At 41.3% G+C, this 24,455-nt stretch overlaps 2 protein-coding genes across 5 annotated transcripts in view; one reads left to right on the top strand and one right to left on the bottom strand.

Moving 5' to 3' along the window:
• The window catches only part of ezrb (ezrin b), a 32,076-nt gene extending 18,412 nt beyond the window's left edge, over positions 1–13,664 (top strand). The window contains exons 6-14 of the mRNA XM_029425300.1: positions 675–758; positions 856–1,002; positions 4,849–4,945; positions 5,468–5,631; positions 7,077–7,207; positions 8,304–8,464; positions 9,871–9,963; positions 10,340–10,579; positions 12,152–13,664. Of these exons, the coding sequence (XP_029281160.1) occupies positions 675–758; positions 856–1,002; positions 4,849–4,945; positions 5,468–5,631; positions 7,077–7,207; positions 8,304–8,464; positions 9,871–9,963; positions 10,340–10,579; positions 12,152–12,316 (1,282 nt within the window). The 3' untranslated portion in view covers positions 12,317–13,664. The remainder of the gene's footprint in view (positions 1–674; positions 759–855; positions 1,003–4,848; positions 4,946–5,467; positions 5,632–7,076; positions 7,208–8,303; positions 8,465–9,870; positions 9,964–10,339; positions 10,580–12,151) is intronic.
• A 319-nt stretch (positions 13,665–13,983) lies between these two features.
• Positions 13,984–24,392, bottom strand: sytl3 (synaptotagmin-like 3). 4 transcript variants are annotated; one of them, XR_003834585.1, is made up of 15 exons: positions 24,220–24,390; positions 21,189–21,453; positions 20,346–20,555; positions 19,735–19,802; positions 19,444–19,495; positions 19,280–19,352; positions 19,124–19,196; positions 18,610–18,734; positions 18,274–18,396; positions 17,990–18,162; positions 17,788–17,884; positions 17,521–17,692; positions 17,016–17,088; positions 15,585–15,720; positions 13,984–14,569 (listed from the first exon to the last, which is right to left on the bottom strand). XR_003834585.1 is itself a non-coding variant. In XM_029462569.1 (13 exons), exons 2-13 carry the CDS (start codon positions 21,311–21,313, stop codon positions 16,948–16,950), a joined length of 1,446 nt encoding a protein of 481 aa, XP_029318429.1. In that variant the 5' UTR covers positions 21,314–21,453; positions 24,220–24,392; the 3' UTR covers positions 16,700–16,947. The 4 variants fall into 4 exon arrangements, 3 of the variants coding, with proteins under 3 accessions (XP_029318429.1, XP_029318426.1, XP_029318428.1); XM_029462569.1 differs by lacking the exons at positions 13,984–14,569; positions 15,585–15,720 and having other exon boundaries at positions 16,700–17,088; positions 17,774–17,884; positions 24,220–24,392; XM_029462566.1 differs by lacking the exons at positions 13,984–14,569; positions 15,585–15,720 and having other exon boundaries at positions 16,952–17,088; positions 24,220–24,389.
• Positions 24,393–24,455: the final 63 nt, after the last annotated feature.

Raw genomic sequence — 24,455 nt, 5'->3', positions numbered from 1 at the left:
TAGGTTTGGGCACTGAAAGAAGTTACTTGTGTTGCATTAGGTCATCATTTAATAAAACATTTTAAAGGGAGGAACTAAACCATATTCACCCTGGAAGCCAAAAGAAACAAAACGAGCAGCATTAAGTTTCAGTGACAAAACAGCAGCTGATGAAGTCACTTTTTAATTCCTGTGTCTTGACATATTGAAATATGATCATTGTGTTTTCCCATGTGAATTGTGACTCCTGTGTGTCCTGAGATTGTCACAATACCCGACATTGTTGTCCGAAAACGGTGTAAAATGGCACCGACGGCTGGTTTGATGCACACATGAGTACAGATTTACTTTCCTTCGCCCTTCAGACGGGGTTATGTGATTTTTTTTTTAGAAAGGGTTATGCGTCTGACGGTGCACAAAATGCATCAGTCTTCACTTCCAGTTGCACTGCTGGAATGCCAGCAGCACACACACCCCTTTCCTCTCAATCTGGCGCACAGCGAATCACAGTGAGAGAAAAGTCAGCAAAACCAACCTGATGCAGACACAATAAAGTTGGACTTTGCACGTTGCATGACAACAAAGCCGATAATGTCATTTTATCTAACCAAAGCCAGAGATTTCAGATTGTGTTCTCTGTTAGCGCTCTCTGTATTGGTGATGTAGCTGACCTTTGCTTCCTTCTCTTTCCGTAGAGTCCAGGAGCAGCACAAGTTATCTAGAGAACAATGGGAGGAGAGGATTCAGGTGTGGCACGAGGAGCATCATGGGATGCTGAAGTGAGTGTGTGTTTTATATAATCTCACAGATTTTGAGTTAATAAGATTTGCACTTTCATGATAATTACTTAATGTTGTCCTCTGGCTATTCTTGCAGGGAGGACGCTATCCTGGAGTACCTGAAGATCGGCCAGGATCTGGAAATGTATGGAGTCAACTACTTTGACATCAAGAACAAGAAGGGAACAGAGCTGTGGCTGGGAGTGGACGCCCTGGGACTCAACATTTATGAGAAGGACGACAAGTAAGCACCTCCATTTTGAAACGGCGCTGATGTTCGTGTCTGTTTCTGCCTGCTGCTGCTGTCACAGAGCTGGACGGGCTGGGCCAGGTCCATGTCTGCACTTCATCACTATTCCTCTTTCTCTGCAGACGACATGGCACGAATAGCAATGAAGTCTTAGAGGAGTATCTTCAAAGACAGATTGGGAAAATGAAATCTCGGCAGCTTTTATGTTTCTTTATTATTTAAAATCTGCTCTTTTTTTGGGGGAGTAACATTATTATCAGATTTGAGCTGAATGAATCCGTTTATATCTGTAGATATATAGATGACCTTTATTTAATCATGGGACACCAATTGGGAGGGAAGCTTCCCTTCTTATGCAAAACACAGACAAAAACAAGTACAAAGGGACGAAGCAGACATATTAAGTAAAACAGGAGCATTTATAATGTAAAACATCGTTAAGTAGAAGCTTAAACTGTTCTACAGTTAAATAAAAAGTCTTTGTTAAGGCAGTCCTGAAGCTTATGAAGAGCATAATAAGTGCAGTTTTTCCTAGTTACATATTCATACTTAGATTTACAATTTGTGCCTTTGTTGCATATCATTGTGCGTGCGTCATCCTCTCTTGTTAATATATACAGTACGTGTAGGATTAACAGGACGCCTTTTGTCCACACCTCTCTGCTTACAGAGGTATAATTTAAATAAATAAACTCTAAAACTGCCGAATGATACGTTTTGTGTTCCATTTATACTGAAGATGATTCACATAAATCCCCACGATACTTTTACTGACCTTAATTTTCCTTTTTTCTTGTTTTATTTCCCCCTGAGTAAGTGCTGGCTCTGACCTCAGACTTGTCCGTGTCTGTAGTTAATCACTACCCATTTCTCCTGTGAACCCACAGACTGTCTGACAGAAGAAAAGCAACTATTTCTCTTTTGTATTTTTCTTTGTTTGGCATTGGGCTTCAAGGGAAACCTACTTTTCCAGCCTGGTCTCGGTTGTGATTATCACTTTTGTTTACAGGGCAAGACAGTTTGGGAGGTAATCATCGTTTATTTGGTGAAATGAGTCCTGAACTCTCCTGTGGGGGTTACTGGAGTGAAGTGTGTTTAAAGGAGCACTTCAACCCAGGTGCCTTTCGGTCCCTGTGCTGGAAATCCATCCAGCCGTACTCTTCCCCTGGCTGAGTTTTGTTGTTCACTACCAGCTTGTAGCTTTTCCTTCATGTTAAACTGGCTGCACTGTGTCTGCTTTCATGCCAGCGTCTATTGAAATCAGTGTGGTCTACTTTGTCTGCCTCCGTGGAAGTAATGACAAGAGAAAGTTGATGACGGGTCATGACAAAGTACAGCCTTTAATTCTTTGTCTTATATCGGCTCTAAATGACTTAATTACTGTAACTGCTATTAAAGTTCATGCAGGCTCTCATTTAGCCTTATTGTATCTTAACTGTGGTTTGAAACCTCCGACAAGAGCGAGAGACGCATAGTTAAATAACGTACGGGGTCCTTGTGTCCTCGTGTGAGTCAGGCTCTTTATGTGCTCCCTGGGATCAGCAAAGAAATGCCTCTCCTCCACGGTGCCCTCTGGTGTAACCATGGCTACGCCGACTGGTTTTTCAAGCTGTGCCGCACTTAAGAATGTGAGGCGAACCTACAACACTGTCTCTCCAATGAGAGCAGCTGGCCCACAATGCAGCAGTGCAGCCAAGGCTTTGCTAGGCACACAGTCTGGTGCTGGTTTAACTCTTTAGGCTCTCCTGCTCTGAGAAAACCACAGAGTTTTCCAGGATCCAAGGTTTCCTCTTAGCAACGATCACACACACACACACACACACACACACACACACACACACACACACACACACACACACACACACACACACACACACACGTCAGACATCAGATTCACTTATTCCTCATGTTACGTAACTGCTTGGGAGGCCCAGGAGGAGGATTCACTTATTAAAATGTTGGATTTATATTGAAAAACATTATCAATTAATATTAGTTTCCTTTTTCTTTTTACTCTAACTCGGTAGTAACGTTGGTATCTAGCTGCCAAAGGTGTCAGGTATTCAACATTCCTAGGTTTCAGATTCTCAAATGTGAGGATTGGCAGCTTTTATTCGTCTTATTTGATAGTTAGCTGAATATATTTGGTTTCTTGACATTGGTTCAGAAATGTTCTACTATTGTTGAGATTGTGTAGTCTGCATCAATACATTGATAAAGCACGGCTCAATAAACCGCCAGTCTCTGATAGAAATATCCAATCGCTCAGATAACTTCCACATTGTTTTCTCAATTCCACAAGCATGTGTCAGGGTCAGTAATGGAGTGAAATTCCAGTTTAGGCAGTGCGGAGTTTCACTGCAAGGCGGATGGCTGCCTTTCTAGATTACAACACTATCGGCCTGTCAATGTTTACAGTGCTACTTTGTACAATGCTGAATGAGATTGGCATCCGTTCAGTCTGGCACAATAGAGCGGCGAGCCACACCCCAGATCCATCCCTCCAGAAATCCAGAGAGAGGTTTATTCTAACACGACAGTATGTAGCAGTGCATTGATCCAAATGAAAGGACTCGTGTGGTGTTTGATTATGTCTTATAACATCAACCTTTTTTAAAAGTCTTTAATTCGGTAATTTAATTTGAAATAGTTGTTGGACATAAAAACTCTGATATTCTTTAGGGCAGTCTGTTAAATCATTTAAAGTGGCGATTATGTACAGTTGTGAGTCGTCCACATAGCGATGAACATTACATTGCGCAGGTGCAAATAAAGTCACGGTTAAGGGTATGACAGACACGTATACCGGCGCATACGAAAATTTGTCGGTCCAAATACGTCCAACTTTTCATTGGATCGGAAAAGTGAACATATACAAAATATCGGCAACACGCTGGTGTACGTTGATATAAGGTAAGGTATAAGTAGTATTCGTTAAGAGCTCGCTGTGTTACGCTGGGGTGCGTTGTTGAACGCTGATGTTTTGAGCATGTTCAAAATTACCGAACGTACCCGACGTGTGCGTCATAAGATATGCAGACGTTACGTTAGACATACGTGAATATGGAATACTTACCTACGTAAATACAGTGATTCACGTACTGTATTTACGTAGGTAAGTATTCACGTACGTAAATACAGTACGTGAATACTTACGTGACTACGTTAGAGGTACGTTAGATATAGGCTACAGTCGGCTGACGGTGAACCCTACAGCCAATGTATTGATAACGAGTGGATACCCTATTCCTACCCGATGTTAAGATGATGCCTGACGACGGAGTAACTTATTAACGTGTTTCTACAGTACAGCTAGCGTTCAGCATGTTAGCCGTTCTCCAGCATCAGCATGACGTGAACCAGATGGCACTTTTCCAGCTCCGTTGGTCAGACGCTCTGATACGTTTTAAATAAGTAAGTGATAAGCTATCAATGTTTGACATGCGTATAATAATTAGTTATGTATTCGTTATGTATACGTCAGCTACAACACCGCTGTTGGACGTATTTTGAGCTACTTTTCATATACGCCGGCATATGTTTCTGCCATACGGAACTGTGTGACAGGCGGTCGTGTCGTCTGCGTTCTTCAAACGATCACAACTTACCCTTAATTTATATCAACCTATTGCCGATATTTCATATGCGCCGGCATACGTTTCTGTCATACGGATATGTGTGACAGGGCCTTTACATTGTGCATTCTTAAGTTTTTGTTGTTCTAAATAGATCAGAAGAAGATAATGTGTTGCGTAATAACATTGTTATCACTTTGTGGTCCTCACACAGAAGTTTAGGTATCACAGTTTAACGTTTGTGTTCATCTGTTCACTTCCTCAGATTGACCCCAAAGATCGGCTTCCCCTGGAGTGAGATCAGAAACATTTCCTTCAACGATAAGAAGTTCATCATCAAGCCCATCGACAAAAAATCTCCAGTGAGTAATACTTCGGCAGCGAAGTACTCAGAAGTACTTCTCTTAAAAGTCTCCCTTTTCCTTTGCAATCCTCTCCAGTTTGCCTGTTTCTCTTCAGATAAAATTAAGCTTTCAGAGTCTATTGAGTTGCATTGTGCGTCTATACTTAAGCTCTCTGCTTACATTTGACCTGTGGTGTAATGTTTCTCTGTAGTGTAGAGAAAACCCATTAAACATATCCTCAGTCTGATCTAGCGTGCAGAATAGACGGGGCTACTTTCTAGGCACCTCAAACGCCTCGAACCTTATCTGTGTAGCTCGGGCTATTTTACATTTCTCAATAAGTGGATCAGTCTCTACTGTTTGCAGCAGTAATCTGTGTTAAAAGTGTCCCTGCACCTGCTCAGAGCCACTACTGCAGTCTTTGTCCTTTTTTTTTTTATCAGCGAAGCACAATGACCAGGCAGCTCGACACTTTATTCAGCCTGGTGTTCACTTTTCCTCTCTTACATATTCCTCCTGTCTGTTTCTTCCAAATGTCAGGACTTTGTGTTTTATGCACCGAGACTGCGCATAAACAAGCGCATCCTGCAGCTGTGCATGGGCAACCACGAGCTGTACATGCGTCGCCGCAAGCCAGACACGATCGAGGTGCAGCAGATGAAGGCGCAGGCTAGAGAGGAGAAGCAACATAAACAGATGGAGAGGTACGCAGACGTCTGGAAACATGTATATGTGATGCTGTCATGTACTGTATAATATGTTTTTGCAAAATTGTTTTCTAAATGGATAAAAGTTACACTCCCGAAATAATTTCTAACGTAAATAAAAACTGTTTGCGTAAGAAATGAATAATCGATTATCCGGTCTTATATTTGGGAGCTCATTATGACTCAAAGTTTAGGACTTGAGAGCAAAGACTTGAAACTTACTTGTGACTTGCAGAACAATGAGTCCCACCTCTGGCAGGTACACATTCAATTCATGCAGTTCCACATGTCGAGGGAAACCTCCATTCATTGGGCAAAACCGCAGCTTTCCTTTTCAAGTATGGGAAATGAACTTCCTGATTTGGCTGAAGTGAAAGTGATTGGATGTTGGCCCCGGTCTCAACTACAGCTGTCGGCCCACTGTGTGTTTCGCACAGCTGTTCAAACACGGTGACGCTGACACGACGCAGTTGATACCAGCAGGTGAACCATTAGATCACCAGCAGACAGAGTTAGGGTTCATACTCACAGAAGCTCACGGGCTCTGCGCTGGTGTCCAAACAAAGTCACTAGATGGTTTGTGAAGAGTCTCTTAAGATGGCTAATTAAAATAATTAAGCCCTGAGGGACATGTCCGCTTGTTGCTGCAGCAAAAGTTATAGAATAATTAATAATAAAGCTGCATCACAAATAGGACAGTGAGGCAAATCCAGCCCTTTTCTTTCATAGTCTACATTGAAACTTTTACTTTTTATATATCTACTGTAGATATCAATGTAAATAAAAGTGCACGATTAATCGACTACATGTCGCAGCTCTAAAGCAGCAAATACGGTAACATCAAACACTTTGTATTATTCATTTAGATATGCTGTATTTTAACTGCTGTATTTGTTACTTTTAAATGAAGTTTGGTCCCTATTGTCGACGCCTAAAGTGAATCATCAGGTTTAATAATCACTTAAGTCATTTATTGAGAAAGAAAACTGCTAATTATAAACCGGGTCTACCTTCTCAAATGTGAGGATGTGCTGCTTTCTCTCTTTATTATTAATTAGTAAATTAACGGATTGACCAGCTTCTGATTTTGATGAGTATTTCTAGATCCAAACCATTAAAGCATTTAAAGAATTGTTATTTGCAGGTTCAAACCTTTGAATAATTCTTATGACTGATGACTGCGGTCACATCCTAGCAGCATCCTTTCACAGGATCGGATTTAAGCAACTTCATGACCTCAAATGGTCATCATGTGACCCTGACACATGCATGACATGTTTATTTGTTTTATAACAGTGGAAACGGAGCAGCTTGTGCAATCTTGGCTTGTGTGTGTACAAATACATGTGTGTGTGTGTGTGTGGGGGCTCACCGACTGTCGTTTGTCAGCCGTAACTGCGCATCAACCATGTCAGCTCACGACGGCTGTGTGTTATCTGCAGGGCCCAGCTGGAGAACGAGAAGAAGAAGAGAGAGGCCATCGAGAGAGAGAAGGATCAGATGGAGCAAGAGAATCAGGCTCTGTTGATGAGGATGCACCAGTTTGAGGAGAAGACCAAGAAGGTGGAGAGAGGTGAGGGGGAGGGGGAGGGCACTCGTACATCACTTAACCCTGAGAATACAGAGTGTGTGCGTCAGTGTGTGTGTGTGTGTGTGGGAAAATAGTCCGACTACGTGTGTACATGCGGGTAGGTGTACGCGGGGTTATGAAAGCAGGTTATTTGTTTTGTAAACAACGTAGACAACGATTACTCAGCCAAAAACAACGAAGCATCTGTTATTTACTCGAGCAGTGATGTGTTTACAGTATGAAGCATTATGGTCAGTCATTTTCTTAATTCTGTGTTTAGATTCTCTTTAGTTCAGTGTCCAAAGCTCGTCTGCAGGCAGCAGAGCAGAAATTGACTTTAGGAAGCGTATCGTTGTTGACAGAATTGCATTCAGTAAGCTGTGGGGGTTCCTCTTTAGTAATGATTAACATGTTTCCAGCTCATAAAAGACTTCCAAATGATTTGCAGTGTTTGTTTTTAAATGCTTTACATTCCAGCTGATTGTGGTACCAGAGAGTTTACACAGTCATGGGAAAGAGTTTGGTTGCCCAGTAGCGTCGTCTCTCTACAGTACCTCTGCGCTCTGGGGATACCCCGCAGTAGAAGCATGACATTGGACATATTGACTTTATTTACTTTTTGCATATTGTAATTTTACTTTATCTGTGTTTGGACTTCTGTTCATAGAGACGTCCATTGTTGATATGTATCACAAAAGAAAAATGATATGCCTCATGCTCAAAGATTATAAAGAAAGCTGAAATGTGTATTAATTTAAGACTGAAAATAGTAACGTGTGCTAAATACCCACAATGCTCAGATGTTTTAGGAAATCACTTCGCCTCCTTTTTAAAGATGTAACCATACTTTTGGGATCTGTGAAGTAAGAATGTGCTAGAAACTTAGTGGTGAAAAGTATTGACGCATTATTGTCTTTGTTAACAATAAGAAAAGAAATATGAAATAATACCTTATCCTTTTTTTAAAAAGCAAAATCACAGAGCTTCATGGTTCTGGTTTAAATTCAAGACTTGTAGTCGGAGTATCTGATGAAATAGCTGTAAAACCAGCCTCTTTCTTTGAGCTCTGTCTCACGTCTCTCACGTTTCTTCATCGTAGATCTGCAGGACCAGGTCCAGAGAGCCGTGCTGCTGGAGGAGGAGCGGAGGAGAGCCGAGGAGGAGGCGGCTCGTCTGGAGGCCGAGCGTCAGGCCGCTCTGTTGGCTAAAGAGGAGCTGGCCCGCCATGCTGAGGACCAGTTGAAGAGTCAGGAGCAGCTGGTCAGTATTTTAATGACACTGTGCAATTGTTTAGGAACTTTTCTTCAATATCCAATATTATAGGGCTGTAATTCTAGCTTGTAGCACGACTGATGTAGAAAAGAGGCTCTCTGGTTCTCTTCACAGTTTTTCTCACTTTGGCTCATTTTGTTAAAACGGACTTAAAAATCTGTTGCAAGATTGCAAAAGATTCACCCAAAACATTTAATTCATGCTCCAAAACCTAGTTATTATGTCAGTAAATTAGCAAATGCCACCAAAGTGAAAGGTTTTGTCTGTTTTTAGATTCATATTTCAACAGGAGGTAGAGATTTACTGGGAGGAGTCAATGCTGTACTGTAGTACACAGACAAAGGGTATCAACTTTTGTATGCATACAATACATTTATATGTGTAGCATTGTGTTACATGTAACAGAAATGTCACACTTTTAATCTTTCATGTAAAGTTAACAGTGAAAAGAACATTTCCCACAAAATGACATCAATGCCAAACATAAAACAAACGGCAACAACAGAAGAAGAAGAAACCTGCAGCGGTTCAGTAAAAAAACAACAAACTGTGGGAAGAAAAGTCTCGCACGTCCGAAAAAAACAAAATCTCGAGAGTTGGCACCTTGTTTGCAGATAAGATAAATTAAAATAGTTCTCACTACATTGAGCTTTCACTCTGTCCAGCTCTGTACCAGGCACATTGCAGGGTTGTGTATTCAGCAGTGCCTGGCTACAGTAGCTCCAGACAAAAACACTTTGTAGCGTCCAGCTGGACCACACCTCAGAGCAGCCGCCCCCTCACCCCGAGCCACTCGGCTGCAGACCACCCACAGGACTGTGTGCCGCTCCCTCTTTCACTTTCACAGCCCGGACAGTAAAGCTGCGGTTCCTTCTCCACATTCACACTATTGTTTTATCGCGCGGACACCTGCCGCTACACTCTTTTATACTTAAACCCTATAAGGGACGCTTGTGCAATGGATGAAGTCTCCGTGCAACTTCCACGCACCGTGACTGAAAAAGACAAACGGGAAATGTTTCATCACTGTGTCCCTGTGTTTTTGCGGCCAAGAAGTCGGTTGAGTATCTTTACAGCTAAAGCAGGTGTACCGTTTAACACTGAGCCTTCGGTTAGCTCAGGTGAACCGCTGGTGAAATACAAGCTGTGCACATTGTTGTGGTCAGAAGGAATGTGCCACAAAGAGTCACGTTTCATCAGGAGGCTTTGTGTCTACTCCGCACAAAACGCACATTCATTTGGAAGATTACTCTCTCATTTAGTTCTTACTTTTTGCTGCACTCGGGTCTCTCTTGATCCTGATCTCAATTACTTATTAAGTAAATGGTTCTATCTTTATCACGTGTATTAAATCTGGACTCTTCAGTAAGTGTTCTCTTGTCGTTTTGTATCAGGCTGCAGAGCTGGCAGAGCACACAGCGAAGATCAGCCTGCTGGAGGACGCCAGGAAACTCAAGGAGGAGGAGGCCAACTCCTGGCAGCTCAGGGTGAGAGCTTTACCTGAGCAGAGTACAGTATACTGAGGCTCACTGCTATTTCTGTCATTTACAGCAGGCTGGTTCTGTACGTTAGACCTGCAAGCACTCGCATACTCTTTACACTTTCTCTCACCTGCCCAAACTGTTCAATAAACAAGGTAGTACTGAGCTAATGTGTTTTTGTTGACGAGTTATGCATGCTTGTAATCTTAAACCCAAAACGAATGCCAAAAAGGAAACCACTCTGGATGTGACAGGGAGGGAAGTTATGTTGGAGTATGTACTTTATATATTTAGTTAAATTTAAAAACTTTAAAATAAAGAACCGATCAGATTTCCTGAAGAGTGAACTGAGTGTCTGTCCGTTACTGATTCTTCTCTCCAGGCCAAGGAGGCCCAGGACGATCTGATAAAGACCAGGGATGAGCTGCACATGGTGATGACGGCGCCCCCGCTGCCTCCACCTCCCCCCATGTTCGAGCAATTGGACGATAACAGCGACAGCGAGGAGAACACCAGCACGAACAGCGCCGACCTGCAGACTGAAGGCATCAACGACCACCGCAACGAGGAGGATCGCCTGACTGAGGCGGAGAAGAACGAGCGCGTCCAGAAACAGCTGAAGGTAAAGAAACGGAGAAAAGATCAGCCTCACGCAGCCTCCAGATGCAGATACACGATGCAGCCTCCAGATACAGATACACGATGCAGCCTCCAGATGCAGACTCCAGATGCAGATACACGATGCAGCCTCCAGATGCAGATACACGATGCAGCCTCCAGATGCAGATACACGATGCAGCTCATGTGATACGACTGCAGGGCTCATTAGTAGCCTTTTTTTTTTTTTTTGCACATCTATTCATTCTTTTAAAACTTGTATTTATATATCAGGTAAAGATCAGGCGACACTAATATTATTAGTGTTTTACTATTTATGGAATTAGATTAGTGCTGGCTGCGTTGTTTCCAAACATTTCCAATAACTCCAGATCTTTGGAAAGTCCAGAACGTATTAATAAAATATAGATGTAATCATTTCTAAAATTCACAACATGTTTTTATATAACAAAATATTCTGCTTCAATCCACATTTGTTGGCGTTTAGCCTTTTTAATAACAACATTTTCACACGCTGTCTTTCACTAAGTGGCCCAATACAAGTCTTTTTCACACGAATGATTAGCCAAGTCTGCAATTGGACATATTGTATATTAATAGACGAATAGATAAAAGTTTGTACCATAGCATTACCGGAGGACAGTTTCTGTGTCCGACGCTTTGTTTTGGTGAACTGCCAAATTAGTTCATCACATAAATCAGAATCAGAATTTGGATTTATTGCCACACATACAAGGAATGTGCTTTTGGTGTTTAAGAAAATAAGAGCAAATACAGAAATAATATTAAAAATAAAACGTGTGTACAGTATATCTTAATTAAAGGTGGAGGAGCTGTGCAATAGTGGTCGTAGCAGAAATGTGCAAAATGGATTCAACAGGTTTCGAGTGACGATGAAATCAAAGGTCTCGTGGTCACAGAATCCTGCAGTAGGTCTGTTTACAGCTGCCACACCAGCACATACAAGATTAAGGAAACAGGCGAACTTGGCATAGTTTGTTCAAACCGAAGCAGACAGGTTAGGTGAGAATCAGGGCTTAACTTCTCCCCGTGTTGCTGCTTCACACCCCGTTGTGAAGTTGCTCCCTACACATAAGGAGTAGTCCATGAACAGGAATGGAAACAAAGCATAAAGAATAATGATAACTATAAATGAATCAAGAAGGAACAAGAACTACATGAATACAGAGAATAATAGTGCACAAATAGAAAGTCCCTAATAATTAAAAAACAATGCACAAACAGACGAAACACTCCAGACACAGAACAGCTTTCCATTATTAGTAAATCCAGAGTAACAAACAATAAACGCTAATTACAAACCTGCACATACAGTTAACAAAGATTATCTCTGTTCTCATGCGTCCTGCTCTGGGACATCGTGGTGCATCTGCGTGGCCGGTGCAGGTGCACTACTTCCTGCTAACAAAGTGATGACGCCAAATGATAATAATTCACAAGTGTCCAAAATGAAGTGCTTTGTTTTTGGATGTTAATTTGTATTATTTGTCGGGTTTGTTTCCGAGGTTTCTTCTCATGCCTGCTCTCCTTCTCTGCCCCCCCCCCCCCCCCTCAGGCCCTGACCTCAGAGCTGGCTCAGGCGCGTGACGAATCCAAGAATACCCAGAACGACCTTCTTCACAGCGAGAACGTCCGGGCCGGCCGAGACAAATACAAGACCCTGCGACAGATCAGGCAGGGCAACACCAAGCAGAGGATCGACGAGTTCGAGTCCTTATAAAAAAAAAAAAAAAAAAAGCCTTCGGCCCACGCGCCCTTTCTGAATGGTCCCTACATCTCGGCCGACACACACGGACACACACACACAAACACGCTCATGTACGACACGCGTCGGTCAGACTCAGCCGGAGCCGTACAAACATCACTCGCAGAGAGACGCACTCCTGTCGCGAGTGTGCAGAGCTTTGCAAATCCTTTGAAGAAAACTTAGTGCCAAAACCTTTTCTCTTCTTAGTGTTTCAGATCCTATTCGTGTATTTGATTGTGCGTAATTGGAACAAATTCAGACCAAATGATTATTGTTTTTATCCAGAGGTGTGATGAAGTAGTGGGACTAGCCAAATCTTCTTATTATTATTCTCATTATTCCATGATGTGCACGTGTAATATGTAATCAAAGCCTCGCTTCTTTTTGATGTCTGTCGTCGTGCGGGAAGAAAAGGACACTTTGTCGTTTATAGCGACCAATCAGAAAGGGGGGGAAAGTATACGCAGAAACGTGTACGTTTGTTTTATTTGAACACTTCCATTTATGTTTAATATTGCTATACAGTAGTTTAAAAAGAATCATCCCTAGTTTGATATTTATACTGTATACGGGACATTAAAAAGGGTATTTCATCTTGGTTTGTATATTTTTGCTATATACTAATGATAATGAAACATTTAATATGTTTTATATATTGACCAAAATAGTAGCAGTCTTATGTTCCATACGTTTTCCTTTTTAGATCACTAAATTAAAGAGATTTAACTGTAAATTATTATTATTTTTTACTGTAGGAAATGTCCAGCTGCATGCCATTAAATCAGTTACGGAGATTGATATCTATCTAGGTACTTTTAATTAGTTTTTGTTTTGCCGTGCAGTTCACAGCACGCTGAGGACTGTCTCTGTCCTCAGAGCGCTGTGTTGACTGGGACACTTTTAATATAAGTTTAATATATTTTATTTCTCTGTTCTGTCACGTCGCTGTTGACTGAGAGATGAGCACGTGTTGTGTGCTCGTACCCTCCCGAGTGACCTTCCTCTCGGACTGTCCCTCCGCAGGGATCAGTGCCAAGACAGTTGGTCTTCACTTCGTAGCCAAGGTGCTTAGTCACAAAAACTTTAGTTATTTTAGTGTTAAACCTAAAGAGGGTTGAGGTGAACGTTACAAAGAGTTTTCATTTTTGCAAGGTGGGTCACAATGGACAGACGCAGACAGTACAACACTCTGCTCTCTCTGGACGTGCAGAGTAGCATCTACTGACACTGTCATGGAAACAGCTCTGCTGGCCTTTGTATATGAACAGGATTTTATAATGAGGTGTTCAACATATTGGCAATAAAAGAAAATCTGATTACACATCTGCGTGTTTCTACTTTGTACACTGTATGACCAAAACACCACATGTCAACATACTTCTTTTGGGGACTTTTGGGCTGTAAATAATTTGTTTTTGGCCCCCAAGTGACTTTTTTATGACACTATACAATGAGATTTATTTTAATTTTTTATGACACTATACAATGAGATTTATTTTAATTTTTTATGACACTATACAATGAGATTTATTAATTTTTTGACATATTATACGATGATTTTTTACTTTTTTTTTATTAAAAAAAGGACATCTTTATGACATACTATACAATCATGTTTTTATTACACACTATATGACTTTAAAAGTACATTATGGCATAATATAGCAGGAATTCTCATTTGTTATGATGCATATGATTCAGGGCTGCATATGAAAAGTGCACATATATAACAAAATATATCTTTTCCATCTTTCTTCCACATTAAACTGCTGAGAGGTTGAGCATTGATGACAGAACGCACTTCCTGCGACTTGCCATGCAACCAGAAATATGTTTGCTTAATGACATACTGTCATGAGGTTTGGGGAGTTTCTTTCTTATCTGTTGAGAAGAACAGAGGCTGTCGTATTCTGTGCAGATAGATACTATAGCAGCGATAAATAAAACTATTTTAATATGGGGGTATTTAATGTTTCAGCATACTTATAGTGACTTTAAGAAGAGGGAAGCTCAAGCTCCAGATTTAAATACATTAAAAACATTTCCTTCACTCGTGTGCACGCTTTGTTAACGGAATACATCTCGCAGATCTTATAAACACTGAACTGTGAACGTCTTAAAGTGCCGAGCCTGTTGTCGTCATGTTCCTCCTGACGTTGGCGAGACACGTGGAGGCTGACGCCGCTCCACCTGTTGGGCTTCCCAACGCCGGTTGCCACGGTGACCCTGGAGAAGACGGGGTTAACAGAGAATTCCGGGTCAGTGACATCATCGCTGCTTTTCTTCTTCATGTGAAACCAGAGACTGAGCGCCGCGTCTTTCACACGGACCGAGACAAGAAAGGCTTCATTGTACCGCAGGAAAAGCTGAAGAGTCACTCTGAAATAAATCAAATCACTTCCTGTGAAGCGCCTCCAGATTTCATTTGTGAGAAATATCATCCCAGTGTCTTTCCCAGTGATTTAATTTGCATGGATGTTTCGCTGAACTTCACTTTCGTGAGGAAATTGAATTTGAAAGATGCCTTTAATGCTGCAGAGGAGCCTCAGCTGGTTATTTTGCATTTATAAGCCATATATAGATGACTTATAAATACATTCTAACATGCTATGATGTAAGAAGGACATTTTGTGTGTTTATTAATGATAATTTTAAGTCCGATGAAGCATTTATAGCTGCTGTGTAAACAGTTAAGGATTCACATAACTGTAATCATATCTAAAGGGAAATATTTTAGAGAATCGGATGAGAAGATTGAAACCACTCTCGCTGTCTGCAGCGAATAAGATAGAATAAAATTAAATCCTGAAATTGAACTATTCCTTTAATAATGTATTAGAAACATATAACTAGAGACCATCGTGCAACGGGATCACACCAGCCACCAAATCAGTACAGGGGCGAGAAGTTGGGGGACTCCCCCTACTTCAGGCGCCTGTTCTTGGACCGCACCCATCTTCAAACTCGGCCTTAATTTATATCTCAACTACACTCCTGTAAAGGTTCGTGACTGCATCTTGAACAGTTATGACGCTATCGCTGTGTCTCCTCCTTTTTACGGCTGTTGACAGTATTTTCTGATTTATGGAGTGACACAAAGAGATATTTGCATATTCAAACATTTCCGAAAGCTTGTAATAAAACAAATAACTGTGAACTCCGGGAGGTTCCATAGTGATCTCTATTAGTTAACCTGTAGTGTCCCGCTTAATGTGAAATAGGTGGGGTTAAAGGAAGTTACCAGGGTCTGTTAGAGCCCCTCAGAGGGGCAGGAGGGGCCACAGCTCCGCCTTCAGAGAGCCAGCATGAGCCCACTCTCACCCTCAGAGAAGGGCGTCCTGTGGACGACATCTCTTCCTGCTCCTAGAGTCAGACACCTAAACACAAACACACACACACACACACACACTTATTAAACACTTACATTATTTATTGCATTCATCAACACACACCAGAACACACATAACACACCTCGCAGGCCTGCAGACACAGAAACACACACGCAGAGACACGCAAGGCCACACAATGAGGTGTGTTTACACTCTGACGCATGTGTTCTGCCCCGTGTTTGCGTTAATGGGAAGGTGTTTGGCACCTTTGATAAGGACAGTTAGTCGATCATTGCCATGTGGCACAGCGTTAACCTCTGTGGGACTGCAGGACTCTTCACGGAGGAGCCAAAAGAGAGGTTCTACTGACCTCTAGTGCTGGAACTTATTATTTATTCCCTTTAAAACTGCTTTCAACAGTGAGGACGTTAACGAAACGTATTTACACACAAACTGAAGTTTAATTAAACTATTGAGCTTTTGCATTTTGTACTCTTACTGTACTATTTTACTTTTTTTTTTACTAATCTTAAATGTAGGACTTGCAGTTTCAGAGTATTTTTGCTATTTTTACTTAATAAATCATATATTTTACGAGGACTTCTTCCACCACTGGTTTTCAATTAATGTCTTGTAAAGCATTTATTATTTTATTTATTATTTGTAAAGCTCTTGTGAAAAGTGTTGAAGTATTGCATTGTTGGAGATCACATGTAGCACATTAGAGCACATGATAACTGCACTAGAAAATATATTATAATCTACTATAATGATTTGGGATTCATTTAACTACAGTATACTTATTTTTATTTATTAGAACATATGCATTATGAGCTGTGTTTTATTTATTATTTTTATTATTTTATTATTTATTTAGTACATTCTTATTAAAATAATAATTACAGAATAATAATAATAATACACAATAATAATAATAATAATAATAATAATAATAATAATAATAATAATAATAATAATAATAATAATACACAATATAATATAATTACATTGTTGGTGTCAACTCAAGTCAGCTTTAATCAAGTTTATTTGTTAATCACATACAATACAAAAAATGTAAAATGCTTTGTGTGGTTTGAGAGAATATGGTTCAAAATAGATAATAAATAAATAAATAAATAAACGAAAAGAGAAAGTTAAACATTTTTGTGCAAACCTGTAATATCCTCCGTTACAAGATTTGATTCAAATGTAAGACTTTAAAATGCAGATATGTAATTATTGAATTACTATCTGAATAAACACATTATTATAATATTAAATGATCTGGCGACGTGAGTCTTGTTCTTGCAGATAATTTAAGGAGCTGAGCTGCATGAGCTCACCCTGGCTGTTAAACTTGACTCGGACCAGCACTTCTCCGTCCGGCTCCACAGCGCCGCCCTCCGAACTCTCAGCCTGATGGACAGAAACACAAGAGAGGAAATAAACTCGCATGCAACCTAAAAAACAGGAACCTGCAATACATTATGTGAATTATTAATTTTTTTATATAATACTGAGCAGTGTTTTAAAATATATACATATATTCATATGATTATTCGTTTTTTTAATAATATTTGTACTTAAAGGAAAATGTGCTATAGCTAGCAGCTAGTTAGCTTAGCTTAGCATAAAGACTAAAAACAGCTGGTCTCTGTCCAAATGTAACAAAACATCCACCGACCAGAACTTCTAAATCTCAGTAGTTAGCACATTATATCTTGTTTGTTTGATTCCTATAAAAAAACAAAGTGTAAAAACTACATCTGTGGTTTTATTGTTCCTTTAATATCTACAGAGCCTTTAATGCTTTGCTCCTCACTTCAGGACATCTGAACTAGTTTTTACCTTCGGACAAAGTGGGTACCAGTTGAAGCACTGGGAGTCTTTGTCCTCAAATCTCCAGCCATCCAGCGGGAAAAGGACCTCGCCGAGAAACACCTTCCTTCTCAGGGTTCCTGAATGCCACACAGAGGCCCGCAGTCTCTTTCCAAACAGCAGGTGGCGCTCTATGTGGATACTGTCAAGAAGCAGACACAGAACTGTGTTTAATGTGAGCATGATACACGCCACATTGATGTGAGACAGCTGATGTAACAACATTTCTCTTTTCACCTTGAAAACTTCATTATAAACCGGATCAGTTGTGTTTTTCTTGACTGTCGTCTTCATTTTGCTGCTATTTCCCGGCAGCACGTAGAGTTTGACGTACCTACACAAAGAGATAAAAGGATGCTGAGGTGTTGATGGATAATCTCACAACGAAACGAGGTCCTACATGCACATGTATGCAGAGAGTTCTCTTTATTATTCTTACGGGCGACACTTCTTCCTCTTGGTGTCTCCGTAGGAGAGATTTCTGCAGGTGCCGACTGTGATCTCCAGCCTGGAGGTGTGTGTGTTGTAGGCCAGAGCCAGCTCCAGCTCTCCTGCTACGACGATGCTCTCGATGAGGCCGCAGTCTAAGCTCATCATGCTGCTGCTGCTGCCCTGAGGGGTTGCAATGTTTAAATGTCATTTTTCTGCCACTAGGTGATTTATCAAAAGTCAAAAGGATGTCACTGGGGGATTTTATTCTCTTATCAGTAGCTTTCTACTTACTCGCTTTCCTCCAGAGTACTCAGAACCGCATGAAGTTTCTTCTTCCGCCCCGGTGGAGGAGCCTTCCAGGTCGCTGTCTTTGCTTTTCTTGAACAGGTTTGGAAGACTGGGGCCTTTAAAGAGCTGAAAGAGGGAAGCGGGATCATTTCTTTACTCATAGTTATTCCTTCTCAGCACCAGAAGGGACCAGTAAAGGTCTTAGATTACGTTCAGCTCCTTTAATGGCCGTGGTAAATGGTCTCATCGGCCAGAGTTGCTCCGAACAAGACTCAGACCCTCGAGCCGAATGATTTGTGTTGCCGTGCTGAACGTGTGGAAGTGTTGCAGCTGACTTACCGTGCTAGTTTTGTTGATGTCAGTGTCAGAGAGGCTCATTTGGGTGTAGTGGGAGCACGTCTCTCTCTGGCTGCTGTCGACTCTCAGCAGGTCTCCTCGCACATCGTTCTGAGAAGTGGAAATCTCTGCATTGAGAAACGAGAAGTCAGACGCTTCAAATCTCAGAAGAGAACAAAGTGTTCACTAAAAAAACACAACAACAAACTACTTAAAGCAACAGTTTGTCCACTACCTGGAAATGTTTTGGTTTTTTTTACAACAATATGTCGTTGTTATCTGTGCCCATCACCTTAAGCAACTTCTGCTGCAGCAGTTCAGATGATGAACTCAGAGGGTTTTTTTTATTGCATCACATTATTTCAGGCACACTTCCTTTGTGGTAATTACTGTGTGACTATTCAGCTGATGATGTGATAACATCCAGAGGAAGTGATGCACTGGCAAGACTGTTGAGTAAAGACTTACTGCTAAATGGCGACTAAGAAGTGATAAGAAAGCATGTTTAAAAACTCACTTTTAATATGACTGGTGAAGGAAACCATTAGATCCTCCATAGACTTGGTAAACGGTTTTGAGTTTTTCAAATCCTGCAGATCCAAACACATGGTTAATTGGCTCATACATACACTTATTACTGTAGCATTATGCAGGAAATATGTCAGAACTTTACCCCAGATCTGCTCAGAAACTGATAATCTGATAATAAGTAGGGTGGAGGAGTGGGAGGCACAACTGATATATCGCTGTGGAAAACATTGAAACAAGTTACTTCATGCTTTTTGTTCAAGTTCATTATAACGAATACAAAAATAAGCATGTTGACACTCCTCGTACCTCAGCACGTTGTAGCTCTTTAATAGTTTCTCACCAACCATCTCATATTTGTCTGTGAAGAACAGAAATATAATGAACCACAAGCGTGAAAGACAAATGTTCACACACTGTTAAATACGAGCATGCAGTTAATGCTTTGCTACCCTGTAAGTACTGAATAATTCAGTGACTTTTAAACCCCAAATATAAAGCAATAAACAAACACGACCCGGATCATCCATATTTTATCAATCAGTGGAGTTTCAATTATTAATAACAATCTATTGTGAACACAAGCAGTTTTATAAACACCTGTGGTGACTGGAAATTTCTTGGCCTTCTCCTCCAGGAACCATTCTCCAGACCTGAACTTCACCTCCCTGTGAGGAAGGAACACATAATTACATAATTATCATCACTCATACGACTTCATCACACTGAAAAAGAAGAGGTTGCAAAGTATAGTCTAGTTACTGTGCCTGACTACAGTCTTATGTTATGGTTTCTGGCTCTTTTACTATATTTTCATATTTGAGAGAAGTGACAATAACTTGGCCAATTGGGGAAAGCGGAAGTTGCAAATAGTTGCAGTTATGGAGCAACATAATCATTCATTCGGAGTGAAGCCCGGTGAATGTAGGTCCAATATTCTCTCTATTAGCTCTGTGGTCTCCACCAACAAGGGAAATATCTGGTTCTTTAGCTGCTAAATGCTCCGCTAGCAAGTATCTAACTGTCTGTTTGGAGCTGAGCAGGTAGCTTTAAGAAAACCGCTGCCTACTGCGGAGAAAAACAAGCTACGAGAGCCGTGAGAGTGAACCAAAATAATAAAGTTGGGGCCCAACAGGGAAGTAAAAGCCAGAAAGTGATTTTGTGCTGTGATTTGATATTTCTTTGCATTAAGGTGTGGGCCTCTCCTGCACCTGTAGGCGTAGCAGACCGTGCACTTCCAGTCCGCCGCTCCCACGCGGCACTTGCTGCAGATGCGGTGGCTGCAGCCGCTGCAGACTTCGCCCGAGTTCCAGAACTTTCCCAGCGGCCTCTGGCAGCGGGCGCAGGTCCTCTCGCCGTACTGCCGGGCGAAACTCTTCGCACCTCTCCTTCGAAGCTCCTGGAGATCATGTTTCATCCTCCTGAGATGACGATGGAGAGAATCACAATCATCTTTAAAAAGGAATTCTTCACACATGCTGATTGTGTATCAATCACTCAACCTGTGTTACCTAATAATAATAATAATAATAATAATAATAATAATAATAAGGTTTTAATTCGACTGGATAAATGAGACTTGGATTATAGTGCAAGAGTAGTGTGAGCGTTTGTAAACAGATGTTTTGATGTAGTTTTGCTGTCGTTAAAGGCGGCCCCCATTTACTTCTTTTCATTCATCAAAACTTTTCTCACTTTTTTTTTATTCTTCAAATCGCTGAAAAAACTAAGTTCGCTTCAAGAATTCAAGCTAACGTGGGGTGAGTAATTGATAAACAAATGATCAATTTGTGGGTGAAATATTCCTTTAAGTTTTTTTTCACAGAGGAAACTTATCTTCTGTCGGCAGTGAAAGACATCTGCACACATCCTTTCTTTATAATTTGATCAAATGAAGTAGCTTTTAGTTACAGAACGACAAAAACTAAATCCTATTTTCCTTTGTGACAGCTTTATGTTCCCCTGTGTTGTTGGTCTCATAAGGCTTAAAGAAAGAAGGTAGTGCAGCCTACTTTCAGCATCAGTCAGAGGTATTTCACAGAAAAATGACTCACCTTATCCTGTCCTCTTCAATGGTACGCAGCTGTTTGTCTCTCCGCAGAACCTCCAGGACTCTTTCTCTCTCCAGAGCTTGAAGCGAAGTTAAATCCATCTTTGAACAGCAGCAGTCTGTGATCATCTGTATCTCTGTCACTGGTCCTCTTCTATCTGTCTCTCTCTCTCTGCTTCACTGTCTTCTTTTTTGTTCCTGTCTCCTCCTCCTCTGCTCTGTAACCCTTCCCCTTACTGGACGCAGACCTCCTCTTTAGTCCTCCGGAGCTGAAAGAGTAAAGCGAAAGTGAGATAGTAAAGGTTATTCTAGTAGTATGTGCCCATAAGATCCTTCTCCTGACGGTTATCTCCACAGAGTCCCCGTCCACGTCAGAGCCACATTTAGACCTGAGCAGAGCGTTGTTTCCACTTGGATGGTTAAACAGTGGGAGCCCCTATTTTCATACCCTCTACCACACAGGAAGTGATGAAACAAACTACACACTCATAATAATAATAATGGGCAATATTTTAATCTGCTCATCTCCTCATCCTTTATTGTACGTCCCCCCCCCCCCCCCTAGTATTCAACCCCGTCTCAACCACCAGCTTCCTCAGCTGCAGGAAGAGCAGCGATGCTTCACTGATGTCAGAGCTGCAAAACAAACCAAATGCCAACCCTTGCATTATTGATGGCTGACGTGCGTCTGTGTTTTTTTTCTTTGCTGCAGGTCAGCAGACTTATTCAAATCATACTGCAACTGCTGAATATGAATCGAAAAAACAAAGTCATCACCTGAATACAGCTTTGTTTTAAAGTTAACAGTCAAGAGCTTTCTTACTACGAATAAGATGAGACAATTGATACCACTGTCATGTCTGTATGGTGAATTTAAAGCTAAAGCAAGCAGCCGGTTAGCTTTAGGGCTGCGGTGATTAGTCGACTGATCTAATAGTCGATTGAAAGGAAAATATTAGACTATGTTGATAATTGATTGAAAGTTTAAGTAACTTTTCATGCAAAGAAATGGCATAAAATGCTGTTTTCAGCCTCTTAAATATGGAGATTTATGCTTTTCTCTGTTGTATAACATATTAAACTGAATACATAACAGAACTTGGACTTTGAGAAACTGGGATGTACATTTTTCACTATGTTCTGACATTTTAAAGACCTAATCATTAATCGATCGATCTGGAAAATATTCGGCAGATGAATCGATAATGAAAAAAATAGTTAGTTGCAGCCCGAGTTAGCTTAGCTTAGCATAAAGACTTGAAGCAGAGGGAAACTGTTAGCCTTGCTCTGTCTGAAGGTAACGACATCGGCCAGCATCTCGAAAGCTCAAGAAATAACTCGTTAGCACATAAATTATTTGTTTAATCCGTACAAAAAACTATTTGTTGCAGTGACTTTTTGGACCCTCTATGAACTATACTAAAAAGCTTTAAGGTGTGTTAAGGTAGAATGCAAAGCAAATGTTTTACCCTACAAGCTAGAAACTTCCGCTAGCTGACTAGCCGCTGTTTCCATTCTTTATGCTAAGCTAAGCTTTATTCACCCTCACAAATCAATTCTCATCTAAATCTTGACACAGAATGTCAAACTATTCCTTTCAGGTCTCATTTATCTCATAAGAGGGGTCTTATTTTCAAACATCTCCGTTTTGTAACAAAACCACTTTGCTCTTCAGTGGCAGAGGAGTGAAGAAGAGGAGTAGAGAGGAAGCAGCCTGTTGAATAGCTGATGCCAGCCTGTGTTGGAAGATAAGAGCAAGTGCTTGTTACTGTCCAGAGCTGCCAGGAGGCTGGAGAAAACATCCTTGCAGCTGTAATTAGGCCTCACTGAGAGACACATCTGTTATCTGTCCTCTGCTGACCTGCACCGTGCCAGAAGGGATTATCTCAAGTTGTCAATATAAATGAGACGAGATGTGAAACGTGCTGCTAGAGAAAGGTTGTGAAGCAGCAGACACTTCTTCGTGTGAGATGTGAATTCTCATTTGAAGAAACAATAGCTCTGGTTGTGACAGTTCAATAGGAGGCTTTTGGTTCACGGAGGGATCCTCATCACGTCAATGAGTCATTTCACACTCGCCTCTACTATGCAAAGGACCGTGGTGATTCAGGCTGTCCGCGGTTTAAGTGGGGAGTTCACATCCGAGAAGAGAGGGTGGGAGCCCACAGCAGTGACAGGAAAGCGCACCTGACTGATTACAATGGGACCCAAATATGTCGTCTGAAAGTCGTGAGGAAGACAAGAGCAGCCACGTGGTCTCTGATACGTTTCCCACCCAGGGTGCAATTTCCCGGAAGACCTGTGAGAGCGGCTGCATACCATTGAGCTCTGGCTGTGCTCATCACCACACGAAGACCCCAAATATAAACCCACACACAGCAAGCTGTTACTGAGGGTCCTTTATTTTTAGAAAGAATGACCGGTTCTTCCATAACCACACAAGCTAAAAGTATCTCAACATACCTCGCAGGAATTTAGCTGCAAGGTGTTGACATGTGTGTTTTTAAAAAAACAAAACATCCAGTGGTTTTCCACTTAGTATTCAACAGCTCGTCTTTACAGTCACTTAAATGTACAGTCAGTTAAAAATAAGCGCAGCAAAGTTGAAAGTGCAGGGAAGATCAATCACTTGAGACAAAAATGGAAACGTTTCATTTTCACTGTCATGCTCTGTAGAGTATGCAGCGCTCACACACACACACACACACGCACAACATTCAGACAAGTCTTGAAGAGGACATTAATAAAGTGTTACACATACACCTTCTACACTGTATGCAGCCAGGAGACATAAACGTCGCTGCACAGTTAACAGGAAACTTCCACTTATACAGAGCTTTCACAAACTATACATCAATCACTGAGGATTTGTCCACGTGAGCTGCAATTACAAAACATTTACTGAACACCAGCCCTTTGTTACTGATATGAGACATCACTTCGACAACCTTTAAAAAGGAAAGCATGCTCAGAGTTTGAGAACTAGGTCACTGCAGAGTTAACATGGTGCAGAGCACGAAGCTGCAACATCTTACCTTCAGGCTCGCTGCACTGCCAAAGTGGTCAGCCTGAGGAAGCGGCTGATTTGTATACATACATACATACAGAGCTGTTTCCTTCCTTTGTGAGCTCATACGCTCAGTTTCAATCTGGAGAAGGCCAACAGAGCAGCTGCAGGTTGGTTGCATCTCAGGTTTTGTTTTGGGTGTGACGCACGTGTGAAGAAAGTGTTTCTGTGCAGCCCCCCCCCCCCTGATCTCTCCCCCCCCCT

Source organism: Cottoperca gobio, chromosome 24 (assembly GCF_900634415.1).
Source record: "Cottoperca gobio chromosome 24, fCotGob3.1, whole genome shotgun sequence".
NCBI lineage: Eukaryota > Metazoa > Chordata > Actinopteri > Perciformes > Bovichtidae > Cottoperca > Cottoperca gobio.
This window is presented reverse-complemented; position numbering and strand designations above follow the sequence as displayed.